Source organism: Antennarius striatus, chromosome 3, assembly GCF_040054535.1.
Source record: "Antennarius striatus isolate MH-2024 chromosome 3, ASM4005453v1, whole genome shotgun sequence".
Classification (NCBI taxonomy): Eukaryota; Metazoa; Chordata; class Actinopteri; order Lophiiformes; family Antennariidae; genus Antennarius; species Antennarius striatus.
Window position 1 is genome coordinate 25,214,463 of NC_090778.1, and position 14,424 is coordinate 25,228,886.

Below are 14,424 nucleotides of genomic sequence, written 5' to 3' on the forward strand. Positions count from 1 at the left end.
CCAACATACTGTTTCTTCTCTAAATTTTCTAACCCTTTCTAAATGACTAGACCGCAACCTTGAAGATGGATAGTAACAACCATGCAACCCTCTAACCTCCGACCCCCCTACTCCATAACAGAGGGGTGGTCTCTTTTGCATCTCCAGACCCGAATGCTGCGCTTCCTTGAAAGAGCCTAATACAAAACAGATGCTGAGTGGATGGCACAGGTCTGCTTCACAAGCAGCAAGCAGTTTTTGTGTCGGCATCACGCATTGTGCCAACCCCGACCCCAGGACTGCAGGAAGACCAAAGATCTGTCTATCACAGCAAAAGGCGGCATGGAGAGCCTGGCGCAGCTCTTTGCCATTGATAAGGCTGAAAGTCAGAATCCTTGTAGAGGCGTTTGCGTGTCTGCATGCACACATTTGTGTGCAAGGACGTATTTGCAAATCTAACTTGCTGTCTAGTCAGATGCTTGACTAGACAGCTGGATGACAGGCCAGATGGATGGCTCAGAAATGGATGGAAACATGCTGTCCATCACAAACATGTTTCGCCAGAGAAACACAAAATGAAGACGAGGACCACGGCTCGGGGATCTGGAATTCCCACAAGCCACAACACCACCACAACTAAAAGGACTTTGTACTGTGAACATCCAAATTTGCTTTTATTGACTTATTTTGTTTCTCCAATGTCATTTAGCAGATTTTTCTTTCATACTGCATTACTTTGGACACAATGCCAAGTCCACTGGCTAAAAACAGCAAGAGATGCTCATCATTGTATTGAACTACATCACAATATTGTTATCCTCAACTGACCGATCCATCTGTGGCTTGGAACAACCTGGATCATTCCTCACAGCTCCTGAACTGTTTAAATTGGATTGTTAATAAGTAGCAAAGCCTTGACCTTATACCTGCTTACACCAAAACTATTTTACTCACTAAATGACACTTCTATCTTATATTTTTTCTTCCTTTCAGCAAGCAAGTCATTTAGAACAAAGCAGTCAAAGAGTGCAACATCCCGCGACACCCCTGAATTCAATACTTTACCCTGACCTACTTTCATAATGGTCGCAGCAATAAATTCTATATTGTACTATCGAGTATTTGGCTTTTCACCAAAGGCGAAGGTCATCATCACATTTTTGTGCCTCTGCCATCCTGAAAATGTTGCTTTTTGTTTTGTAATTATATCTCATTAGGTTTCAGAGATGTGTACCCTAAAAAGGTATAAAAGTTAAAATTTGACCTTTACCTAGTTTTTCAAGGTTTAGGGTTGTGATCTAATTTGTGTGTCAGGTGTGTTGTGAGATAGAAGAGTTTCAGCTAAAATGAAAGGAGAGGTGTACAAAACTGTGTTGAGACCAGCGATGTTGTTTGGTCTAGAGACAGTGTCACTGAAGAAAAGACAGGAGACAGAGCTGGGTGTAGCAGAGATGACGATGCTGAGGTTCTCTTTGGGAGTGACCAGGAAGGATAGGATCAGGAATGAGTACATCAGAGGGACAGCACATGTTAGAGGTTTTTGGAGATAAAGTCAGAGAGGCCAGACTGAGATGGTTTGGACATGTCCAGAGGAGAGATAGTGAATATATTGGTAGAAGGATGCTGAGTTTTGAACTGCCAGGCAGGAGGCTTAGAGGAAGATCAAAGAGGAGGTTTATGGATGTAGTGAAACAGGACGTGCAGAAGACAAGGTTAGATGGAGGCAATTGATTCACTGTGGTGACCCCTGAAGGGAAAAGCTGAAAAGAAAAGAAGGGTTGTGATCTAATTTTCATCCCCTAAATATAACACCTTTTGTTTCGTCTTTCTATCTTATCCTGTATGTTCCTGTATGTGTAAAAAATATACAAAAGTTGAAATTTAACCTTGACCTAGTTTTCTCTAGGTCTTTCTATCTGCAACGGTTTTGAAGATATTTGGATTTGGTGGACGGACGGATGAACATGACAGACGAACACACAAACACTGACAATTACATCACCGCTTCACAGGAAGTAATTATGTTGCTCTTGCACTAGCAGGCATTGTGCTGCCTGGAATGCTTCTTAGCGCTGGACACTGAGCTACAATAGATGTCACGAAGTCCGATTTTCTCCCCAGCTAAGTTCCTATCAAAGTTACAGGGAACAGTGATGAGGTAGCAAAAACATATAAGCTTGCAAATAAAGTACACCTTCCCAATCCCTCCTATATCTTCTGATCTCTTCCTGTCCTGCATCTTATCGCTTTCTTCTCTTGCATTTCAGTGGTGGACAGTTCATCAGCTGAGGTCCAAACACGATAGGCAACACGATGCGTCACAAAGAACACATCAGTGTAGCCAACCATCATGAAGTAGAAGTAATAAACTACATTACATCCTTTGCAGACACACGCACACACAAACACACACAAACACACACACACACACACGCACACACACACACACACACACACAGGTACAGGCCTTCAGGTACTAACACTCACTGATCTATTGGATATCCCTGTCAGAGGTGCCGTGGAGGTGTCTGATTGCAGGGCTGCTCCTGGGGTCAAAACTTGGTGCTGGTAGGGTTTCTCCTGACAGTCACCTCTATGGCGTAATCTTTGGCATCAATTATTTACGGTGAACCTAAGAATTTAGTCAGAGAATGATAGTAAGAGTGACTCTGCACATTTACTGTGTTTATCAAGCCACAAGCCATCCGTGACTAGTTGGTAATCGGTAATGTTTGCTTAACAGGTCAGGTGAGTCACTTGATTTTCACCCTGTTAAATAAAAAACACATTAAATAAATTTGTCACCCTTTCCTGGTACTTAAGCTTTCTCAGAGTTTCAGCAAGTCTCTTTGGCCTCTCCCTTGGTTATGTAAGTGAGAATATTCAATACTCAAAGTGATAAAACACTCACTTTCATTTTGGTAGAGGGTGTGTGAGATAAGAGTTTTAATCAAGGGCTTTTCCCATGAGGCATCCCTGCCGCTGAGGCTTCCGTGGTCTCCTGAGACACCCTTGGTGTAGAGCCTGTGGTTATATCTGGAAGTTAGCCTTTCTCTCACAGAAACGCACACACACACTAAAGGATCTCTTGTTGTCTAACACTGGGAGGCCTGCAGTGGGATCTCATTCATCAATCTTACAGTTCTGGTCAGTGATCTGGAGTCAGTCTAGCCACAAAAAGAAACTGCTCTGTCATTAACATCAACTAATGTAACAGTGTTCCTGGAACGTTTGTGTGTCTCCTCGGGACGAAAACCAGCTAACAAGGGAAACAGACTGTTTGACTGATGATGACAGAGACAAACAGATAAGTAAACAGCAACGCATGCAGTCAGATGGTGTGGTAGGCAGAATGACATAAGAAAAGAAAAGTGGTGATCACAGACCTTCATCTACAATGTAAGCAGTGACTGCTAAGTCAATCTTTTGGGGATATGACTCCCGGAAAACGGAAGTGCCTTGTGGTAGGACGGTCAGGTTGCTATTCCAAGGCTAGACGGTACCTTGCAACACAAAATATAATTAAAAAGGAAATATCTAATGACGTAAATCCTCATAACACAAACAAAAGTGTTTCTCTTTTCACAGACAGATTTTTTTTGTATTCATGACTTTCAGAAAAACCATGGTGCCTCCTCTGCTGTGTTTACTGGATTGTTTTCTGTTTGAGCTGTGCTCCACGCTAAGTGACGCCACCAGGCCAACGTGTGTCAGAAACCACCCACCGTCCGTTCTCAGCTTGGCGCAACCACGGCTGCCATACCCGGTCAACTCAAAAGCCCATAATTGCACTTCTCGCGTAGTTTGTCGCTCTGGTATTTTTGGATCAGCGGACATTCTCGCCATGCAGGGAAGTCGGGGAGAAGAAATTAAGAAACTTAATAAGCGAGTAGAGTTAAGACATACATCATTAAATCTGACAAAAGCTCTGTGTTAGTCACTTGGCTTATTTTGGAAAGCTCTGCACAAAAACAGAATTCTATTTATTTTGAGGAGAAAAATAGAAAACCTACCATTAGTCCAACAAGAAGTAGGGAAACATTTTTTGGGAAATCAGGATGGCAGCTTGCTGAATCCCAGCCAATATATGCCATCCTGGATAAGGAGAGCAAGAAAACACTTGAAAAAATACCCTCTAAAGAACAAAAATGCATGAGGTCAGCCTTCCAGCTATTGTCAGACGATACTTTTCAGCAAGGCCTCGCTCCTTCAGGGGCAAGAGGCTGCCAATCAAGTGTGCACTTTGCTGTGAAAAAAAGAAACAGACAGATGGAGAGTTTTCTTGGGGTATTGTCCCAATGGCTATGGCCGGATCCTTTTAAGTTGAGCCAATGATGTCTACCATCTCCAACTAAAGATGAATTTTTTTCTTCTTCTTCTTGGGAAAAAGTGGGAAGGAAGCAATATAGAAAAAGGAAAGTATTTTCAATCAAGCAGGAACCGGTGCATGAGCAGTTCAGAGCATTTCTGGTTTGAGTATTGGCTGACTGATTAGCCTGTATGTCACACAGTGATAGAGGCATACAGAAAAGCACTTTCAGGGGATTAAACAAGGTTGTGTGCTGCACAGTCTTGCAGACCAAAGGGCCAAATTAGAAAGGGTATTACTTCATTGCATGTAACCGGTTGGGCTTGGATAAAATGCTAATTACATTTCAAAAGAGTTCCAAAAACAGAGAGGCAACCCAGACCGGGGGTGTATTTTCATTGGAGAAAAACTTTACGATTCACTGACCAGCTCACGGGGACCAGGTTTTTGTCTACTCTTACTCCTTTTTGTGTTCTAGTGTGCATTTCAAAACTTGCCACAGTCCTCTATTCTTTTGTTTCTCACACTTTTTGGCATTCCAGGCTTCTTTCCCAGCAGAATCCAAGCCGTTTTTGGACTACCTCCTTTTATCTCCGCTATACTCTGTCAGTCCTAAACAAGGGGATGCACTGCACACATGTCTTTGGTACAGTAGGTGTGGAAACGTTGGGAGGGGGTTCTTTTTAAGGATTTTGTAGTGCTGAAAAACTCAGGGCCAGATGGTGAGACAGAGAAGGATGAAAATCCCAGAATGAAAGTGTCCAACAGATCCTGATAAGTATTCCATCTGTGTCCATTTGTTAGTTGACTGGTTTGCTACCTTGGGCAAAGAAGTCTTGTCTTGTTGTTTTGTTTCCCTTTTAATAAGATTACTCAGAAGACTATGAATGGAATTTGATGACATTCCCTGGAAAGGTAGAGCGAGGCCCAAGGACTAATCCATTAGATTTCTGGGGTGAAACAAATCATTGGATCCATCCTCGTTGATATTGGACTAAGTATTATTTACCATTGCAGGTTTGGGGTTAGACATCTGCTTCTAACTTCAAAAAATCCTGAAGAACACCACCATTATTGGCAAAAAAAAAAAATTTCTTGAATACTACTAAATTCATGCTGAATATAAATGATTTTACTGACAAAGCCATAATATAATGTAAGGTAGCCAGAGAAAGTGAATAAATAATTTAACAATAATAAACACCCCCAACACCTTGAAGAATTACATGACCTAATACATCAAACACGAGTGAAGTTAAAGATGAACAAAAAAGACAAGCAAATTAAAAAAAGGGCCTTGAGTGAGGGATGGGGCAGATGGGGGAGTTGAGACCCCCCTTTGTTAGCGATAAGGACGGACAGCTGTGATGTCCCTCCAAATAAATGCTCTATGCGACCCACTCAGCCTGACCTGTCTAAATTAGTACAGGAAGCAGGGGTGGCCAAGTGATATGTTCCATGTGGCTCCCCTAAAAACACAAGGATTTATGGCTGAATAGAAGGACCCAGGTTGTGGTCTGTGCTTTTAGGGAATGGGGTCAGTGAAGGACGACTGAAAAGTCCGGGTTAATTTATTAAATAAGGTGAATGAGCAGGTTTACAATTTTAGTAGGACATTCAATGATTTTAAATACTGCAGCATTCAGAGACCATTTTCCTTTTTGCACTTTTTTTCTCACCTTTGTGGGGTTTTTTTTTTTAAAAACAAGCAGCACGTCAGAGGTGAACCTATCTGAAGTCGCCGACTTCAGAAGGTCAGAGGTCAATTCAATATTCGACCAGTGATGTGGGGCAGCTGTGGGGAGAATGTGTGCATTTTTATATACGTACATGTGCGTATACAATGAGAGTGGCATCATGAGAGTTGACAGCGAGGTCATGGTTTGCCTCAGAGACCACTCTAGCATCCTCTCACTGGGAATAATATGTGGTTGGTCAGGCCCAATAAAGAGAGCTCAGGATTGCTGGCCATTGTGGAGGACTCACCGCTTTCCTGTTCCTTTCTCCAAGGATAACAACTGCTAAAACATGATCATGCCTCCTGTGTGTAAAGCTGAACTTGATTACTTAATCTCATAGAACATTGTAAGGAATTTTACTGTATTTACGGCCTGAATCTGTCCAAACACTACATTTCAAATCAATTTCATTAGGGTTTCCAGACATTATGGCATCAAACTTCATAATTCCAGTCAAGTAAAGTTGTGTAATTTCCTCCGGGACATACTGTCTCGTTTGAAGATAGAGAGCATTCTGACTGTTCATTGGATCTCAGCAATAAAATAAATACTTCCATGGGAGTCACTTTCCTTCTGTTAACTCATGCTGCTGTTTTTTAAATATCTAAATTTTCAATAACTCCTCATCTTTATTTTCCTTAATGATTGATCGATTGATGATTGATTGATTGATTGAAACAGTCACAATAAAACAGACCGTAATTCCTCAAGTTGCAAATTTACCATGTTGTAATTCAACAACAACAACAACAACAACAACAACAACAGCAACAACAACAACAACAACAACAACAACAACAACAACAACAACAATAATAATAATAATAATAATATCCTTTTTTACCACTGCAGTTGGCATCAAATCAACACCATTTAGTCTGAGTCTAAGCAGCGGTTAGCTCGGGGGGGTCTGTGCAGTCTGTGTATACAAGCCTTCGTCCCATAGGTCAAATGTTCTCCAAATGAAGTCTTCAAATGTTTAATAAAGACAAAAATGTTCAATTGGAAGGTAACCAGTAACTAAAGTAATAAGACGAATGCATCAAAGTAAAAAGTATTATGTCTCTCTTTGAAATACAGTGTGGCAAAATAAATAAAGCATGAAAATAAAAGACTTGATTAAAGTATGAGTTCTTCAAATATTTACTGATAAACAATATAGTTAATTGCATTCCACCACTGAACGACTCCTCATGCAGTTGAGAAACTCAACTCCTCTGTCTGCTCACAGCAGTGCTTAAATGAAATGACATCACTGAAAAACTTTGATGACTTCAAACGACTGTACTATTACTGTTACTATTATTATTATTATTATTATTATTATTATTATTATTATTATTATCCATAGGCCTCAGAAAATTACTCTGATTACTCACATTACAAATTAGCATTCAGTGCCCAATCAGAACGCATTACAAAAAGAGGCAACTTCATGGATTATTAATTATTTTATAGCATGGTACTTTTGAAAGAAATGTTCATCTGTGGGAGAAGTCGGAAAGCAGGTGCAATGTTTTAACCTCTCAGAGTATGGAAATGAACACAAGACTACATATAGTAAGGAATTTTGGTACAAGGCTGCCTTTTTCTCTCTCTCTACATATCAGCAGAAATTCTCAGAACACTAAAGGAGAACAATTCTAATATTTTGCAATGTGTTCACTTGTAATAACGTGCTAAACAAAGCAAACTCAAATGTGGTTCAGTATTAGTTGAGCAAATGTGTCTGAGAAACAGAATGTAAGAACCACAGACCATCAGAGGGATCTCTGCATACATGGAGCAGACACTGGATCAAGCCAATGCGAAGTTCCACGTTAAGTTTTCAGATAACTTCCATTCAACAGATGAAGATATCTTCAAGAATTCCGGCTGCCAACAGTGACCCATGACACATAGATCTGTTGAGGCCGGCACCGCCCGTTGCAGGGTGGTTCAGTATGTAGCGCTAAGCCACCCTCATCTACTATTTCTCTCCATCTCCACATATCGGGACGCAAGCCCTCTCATCCCCAACAAACATCAATCTCCCCCCGTCTGCAATGTGCAACACCTCACCACCTTTCATTAAGGGCAGGCTCTGTTTATGGCACTGTCCTCCCTTTGTACTGTGCAACCATTAGAAGGGTGAGACAGAACAGGAGAGAGGCACGCAGTAAAACAGTTTCCGCCCAGTGAATCACATTCAGCCCCTCACACAGGCAACTGGGGGGCTGACCCCTGCCAAGCAATGACATAAACACAGACAAACAAAGGACTTGAGCTCTGAGCAAGTGCTGATCTTAGAGGATTCAGATCTACGAAAACAGACAGACCGTGACCTGTGGATTTGTGATGATGGAAATTGAGATCATGTGTTTGAGGAAATTGGGAAAATTTCAGGGCAGGTTTTGTTCCTTTTTAGGAAACAAAGGGAGAACATTGTAATACTTAAACTTATTCGACAATACTGTATAGTCCTTTTGTGTGAATGCATTTCAGAAAGAGTTAACAGTGAAGACTGGCGCTGAGGAAGAGCAGGTGTAAGTGCTGAATGGATACAGAAGCAAATCCCTCCCTTCCTCCCCAGTGAGAAAAGGGATTTCAACTACGCTGAGGCACCAAAGATGAGGCAACAAAAGAGATTTGCAAGGGACGCACCAAGATGACATCATGTCAATTAGAGATAAGGTGCACATATTCAATTATTCAAAGAAAGAAAAACCCCACCCCTTCCAGAAGGCAAAACTATGGACATTTGCGTAAAATGCGCATAGAAGAAGGAGCACAATGAGGCTGAGCACACCGCTCATTCATTTAACTGTAACAGAACATGCGCGCAACTCAAAGTGTGCCAAGATTACTTATGGCCAGAGTTAGCCTATGGATTAGTCAAGGGAGCCTTTATGCGAGGGTCTCCAGCTCACCATGTGTGGCAGTTCCCCCATGAATTGTTGTTTTATTTCAGTGGGTGAGAGAAAACCCACACAAAGCGCAGTAATCAGACTGGAGATCCTGGTTGTAACCATGGAAGCGTTTGTCTCTGTCCTCAATGGGGTACCCGGTCATTCATTTAGTGATTGCGCTGAATCAATATTTGGGCTTTTCAATTTTATTATCTACTCCAAGGGGGATTTTTTGGCACAATGCAAAAAGAAATTAGCAGCGGCCAACCACTTTTAATGGTTTTCTTATTGAGTTATACAATATGTCTGCTTGAGCTGTCTGGCATAATTGATGAGCATTATCGCTACTCGTTTGTTTCCTTTATTCCCTTTCGCTATTAATCCACCGCTGTCTAGAGAAGCTTCCCGTTCATGACTGAGTCACATGCTAAAAAACAGAATCCATAACGCTTGCATTGTCCTGGAGAAGGGGCAACCATGTGTCACAAAAAGCGATATCATTTTGCATCCAAGTGCTTCGTTGACAATATCCTGCAAACTTTGTCTCGTACACGTGTGTAACCTGCTAATGACAGAAGCATCTTTTGAAAGGAGACGAAAAAACAAATCAAACTCACCTGACACCTTGCTTGGCTTCGCAGTCCAAGATAAATTACTATGACGATGAAACGCGATCGATTGCTGACGATAACATCGATAAAGGCTCCCTGAATTCTTCAGCGCCTTTTCCTTTCATTGACGTCCCATTTTATGAATTCGGTTCTTCCTACGGCTGACTTGGATCCCCTGTGAACAACCCGGGATGAGGAGTGTGTGTCATCTAACGGGACTGAAGACGATAATATCGAAGACGGATCCTGTTTGACTTTCCCCTCTCTCTCTCTCTCTCTCTACACACAGGTCCAGCCTCCCACGGCCATGTGGAAGCCGCTGAGACTGTACACACAAACAACACGCTGTTCCAACGCAAAAGATTAGTTTCCGACGACTCGGGGACTCCGGCTCTTCTCCCCTGCTGCTGCCTAATAAGAGAAGTTTAATCCTCTAAATCTCCAGGATGCTGTGTTAGAGGTGGACAGCTCCACCCCGCGAACCGAACAGGCACAGGAGCTGTCCTTATCGCCTGCTCTCTCCCGGTGTCACTCCGCTTATATTATTTTCACATTAATACGTCTTCATAATTTGCTAAACATGAAATTTGACAATAGTAGTGACATAATTTCATAGAAATCATCCATGTACACCTACCATATTGTTCTGTATTTATTCGACGTTATCAATACAGCGTTAACGGTTTTCAGCCATTTTCCAGAAAGGCATTGATGAGTAGCTTATATATTAGCAAGTAAATATAGCAAAGTGATGCTAATTTAGCTAGCTAATTAGTTAATTCGATTCTGCATACCCTATTGTAGCATTATTTCTAATACCCAGGAAGTCACCTAAGGTAAACAAGAGGGCATTTAATGTGAGTTAATATAAAAATACGGATATAAATTTCAGAATTAAACTAATACAAGTCTAACTTTAAAGTGAACTCTTCATACTTGACCTGACTCCCTTAAGTGTTTTCAGAAATGTCAATTGCTTGAACGGTAGCGCCCCCTCTCGACTTCTCGTGGGACTCGGTAGGGGGGCCGTACGTGAATACGTCTTTACGTAACTATTCTGTTGACGTGGCGTGAGTGGTAGACTTTCAACAGTAGCTAGGAGGTAGGTAACTGTGCGAAGGCAAGGTGAGACCCGAAGATACTCCTTCGGAAGTATGGACGACATTCAAGTCGACTGATTGATCGGCGCTCACCTTTTCAAGTAAAGGTAGATGTTTAAGACCGCCCCGTTGTTATGAAGTTTGGAAAATTAAACATGCAAATGTTACTAGCAACAAAACATAGATAGGTGGACTATAGTTAGCACTAGCATATGCAGCGGATTCTTAGTTTGCTAATGGGGGACGTGTTCAGTAGATTAGACCGATCTGGTGGTGTTGTTTGAACAGAAATGTGTCTAATTGTATAATTACTATTCCTTTGAGACATTAAATCGAGTGGCGTTCTCTTGGGGTGAAAGAGATTTAGGTCTGACGTAAGCTGAAATGTGTTACGGTCCTAGCCGTATTATTTATAAAGTCACTTAACAAGTATTTTATCCACAGTAACCAAGGAGCTCAGTTTGTTAATCACACCTCTTCGGACGTGATAGAGAAGACTGGCTGCATGGTTGTAGTTAACACCGTAATTTGATAGCAACAGCTAACACTTTAGTTATTTTTTCTTAAACTTAATGTTAGTCGGGAATGTGGTATTTTCGTTAAGGTAAATTAGTCGCCAAAAGCGACTTCCCTTACAGCTGCAGTAATGGAACATATAGATCATGTTAAAATGATCTTACAGTATAACACATGAACTGACGTCCTTGCCGTAGTCGCAGTGATTAATGAAGCAGGGAATTTAGAAAGACTGTGACATCGTGAAGATGAACTGTTCTGTTTGGTTGGGTGACCTTGAAGTTCACTAAGGCCAGCTGTCATTCGTAGTCTTCTTATATTAGAACTCTTTTGGATTTTCTCACAAACTATCAAAATTGTAGGACACAACCTGTATTTACTGTATGGCTAAAAATTTAATGGAATGTCTCTATTATTTTCTCCCAGACAAATAAATCTACACTAGTGTTTTAACGATTATCACAGCGTATAACTTTCTACTAAAATCTTTGTGTTCTTCCTTAGGTAGAAGGGGAGAAAATGTCCAGTAGAAGCCAGCACTATGGGTTCCAGTCCTCCACCATGGTGCAGCCTGCCAATGGAGGTCATTCCTATCATTTCGGAAACAACGGCTCTGAGAATGACCTATCGGAGGAGGATGGGGAGATCTACGAACTGCGGCCACGTGGCAGAGAGAGGCTGCGAAGGAGCACCTCCAGGGAGAGGATGGAGGACATTATATACCTTACCAGAGATATCCAGGAGGGTGACACCTTGAACAGCATTGCTCTGCACTACCATTGTTCAGTAAGTGCTCAGTACGGGTGTGTGTGTGTGTGTCTCAAACACTCCTTCTTTTCCATGTTGGAATGGATTTTACCTTCGTACAAACAGTCTAAAGTTTAAAACAGAATCCTTTATTACACTCTATGTGTTACTTTCAGATTAATTTACGGACTGGTTAGTGTATGGAATTCTACAATGACATGATAGACACAAGTTACCAGAGTACAAATTACACTAGTTCATGCAGATGTGTTCGATGAGAACAAGCTCTTAAACAAACTTTCTGTCTACCTGTTCAGCAATCAAATGGAACATAAACTTAACTGGAAAACTTGTGACAGAGCCAGTTCTGCCTCAGGGCAAAAAACAGAAAACAGAAACTTGCTGCTGCTATTGGGTGTTTGTCATCATTGGTCTTAAGTTCTCAACAAAAAAATGATTTTTCCACAATTGCAAAAAAACGAAATTACTTAAATGACCTTAAATCTGCATCAACACAACTACACCTGATGAGTGGATGTCTTTACTTCTTTTTGTTACTAAAGTGTTTAATTAAATAATTTAATCCAGATCTGGATCTAATTAAATTGTGCAACCAGTCTACAAACTGTAAAAAAGTCTTAATCTTGTAATGCTGTAATAAAAAGTCATCCTGAATCTGCTCCTGGACCAGCCTTTAAAAGTTAGTGAACTCTTCACACCTGAAAAAACACAGACAAGTCCTGGTCTTGTTTTGTTGAATAACAAGGTAATGAAAGAAAACTTGCTGTCATTTTAATCCTCTGTTGTATTTTTTATTTTGTTAGTGTCCAGATCTTTTTAAATAATCTTCTTGCTTTTTAGGTTAACTGCATTTGATATATTGTTTGAACTCTGTAAACAGTTCAGTAAATGCATTTTTTTTCTCGTGCGTTTCGTAGGTGGCTGACATTAAGCGTGCCAACAACCTCTTGACGGAGCAGGACTTCTTCGCCCTGCGGTCGGTCAAAATTCCCGTGAGGCGTTTCAGCGTCCTCACCGAGACTCATAATACTGGACCTCTAAAACCTGCCTCCCCTTCAGGTACCAGGCCCTTACCACAGACCTCTTCCATTACTCACCTCCCCACAGAGTCCTCCACAGACTCCTCCTCGTCTACCGACAGCGTGGAAGGATTCCTCCTGGAGAAAGACAAAGACATCGAGCAGCTGGTGAAATCTACGGGTCCATCTCGGAGCAGCCTCAATGAGGTCGTGTCCTCTTTAACGCAACAGCAGCAGCCACTGCTGGGAGAAGCAGAGTACAAACCAGCAGAGAGAAAGGACCCGTATTACGGGGCTGACTGGGGGATGAGATGGTGGACAGCGGTGGCCATCATGTTGGTTGTTGGCATCGTCACACCTGTGTTTTATCTCCTGTACTATGAGGTGCTCATGAAAGCGGATGTCAGCCATCACGGCGTTCCTACACTAGCTAACAGTGACCATGGGCAATAATTCGGACCTGTAATTCAGAAAACCACGTATGGGCTGGACCTGGACACCATGCTGGAATTGTGCTTAAAGAGGATCCACGGGTACTCAGTCTGGACAAAGCAGGAGATGAACATGGAGATCTCCACAATACACAAGGGATTCTAATTTTTACACACAGTTGTTGCTAACTCAGAGATCTATTAAATTTGAGTGTGTTTTTCCCATTTTTTGTAGTTTTTATAGATTTAATACATCAATGCAGTCTGTCTTAATGGGACAGTCACCATACTGCGGGAACTTTTTTTTTTTTTTACTAGGGTTGAGAGAGACTAGACATAAGGGTGGTACCACAGACATTCCTTGTCTGTTTGCATGGATTTGCTTTACAAGGAATATAAATGGACTGAAAATAACTTATGCTTGGCTGAACTTTTTCAAAAATTAATTGTTGCTTTCGGTTGTTGTCAGCGTAGCCAATAGAACTGAGGATGGTTTTGACATCTGTGCTGCTACATTCTCACTCAAATACACATAAGCTCAGAGAGAGAGACAAAGTTCTTTTCCTGTCCATTTCTAGAGCAGCAGCCACAAGCAAGAGAGGAGCAGATTCTCCTGGTTACACTAAAGCTGCCTCTGGTCCTTATAGCATTTATTTATTTCAAGACTATTGAGCATTAGGCATTAGACTGTCAGTATTGAGGCGCTCTCAGTTAATTGTATGTCCTAGGTTGTTTGAAATTTTTTTTGCCTTGAGAGAAGTACGTTTCTTTCAATTTCTATAAACCTCAAAGAGCATGGTGAGGAAAATGCATAGTATTCCCATGACGACTCATACTTATGTGAAATGTTGCGTAGCCCTTCTATTCACTGTGTTCACTTCACACGTCATGAAAGAAAGCATCATGTGTTGACAGTATGTGCCTTTTAAATTGTGGAAATGTGATACAGGCTGGGAAATAAATACATTTATTTTGAATAAATTATTGCCAGTATGCACCTGATTGTTTTTTTTAAATATTTACATACATCCTTAAAGAAAGTGTGCATCGTGATAAACAAAGCA

The 14,424-nt window shown here is 41.3% G+C and overlaps 2 protein-coding genes across 2 annotated transcripts in view; one reads left to right on the top strand and one right to left on the bottom strand.

Annotated features, from left to right (window-relative positions):
* Positions 1 to 9,601, bottom strand: part of adgrv1 (adhesion G protein-coupled receptor V1) — an 84,264-nt gene extending 74,663 nt beyond the window's left edge. The window contains exon 1 of the mRNA XM_068310476.1: positions 9,533 to 9,601. The gene's annotated coding sequence lies outside the window, so the exon portion shown is untranslated. The remainder of the gene's footprint in view (positions 1 to 9,532) is intronic.
* A 999-nt stretch (positions 9,602 to 10,600) lies between these two features.
* On the top strand, positions 10,601 to 14,344 carry lysmd3 (LysM, putative peptidoglycan-binding, domain containing 3). Its single transcript, XM_068311929.1, has 3 exons — positions 10,601 to 10,733; positions 11,647 to 11,928; positions 12,828 to 14,344. Exons 2-3 carry the CDS (start codon positions 11,662 to 11,664, stop codon positions 13,380 to 13,382), a joined length of 822 nt encoding a protein of 273 aa, XP_068168030.1. The 5' UTR covers positions 10,601 to 10,733; positions 11,647 to 11,661; the 3' UTR covers positions 13,383 to 14,344.
* The last annotated feature ends 80 nt before the right edge of the window (positions 14,345 to 14,424 follow it).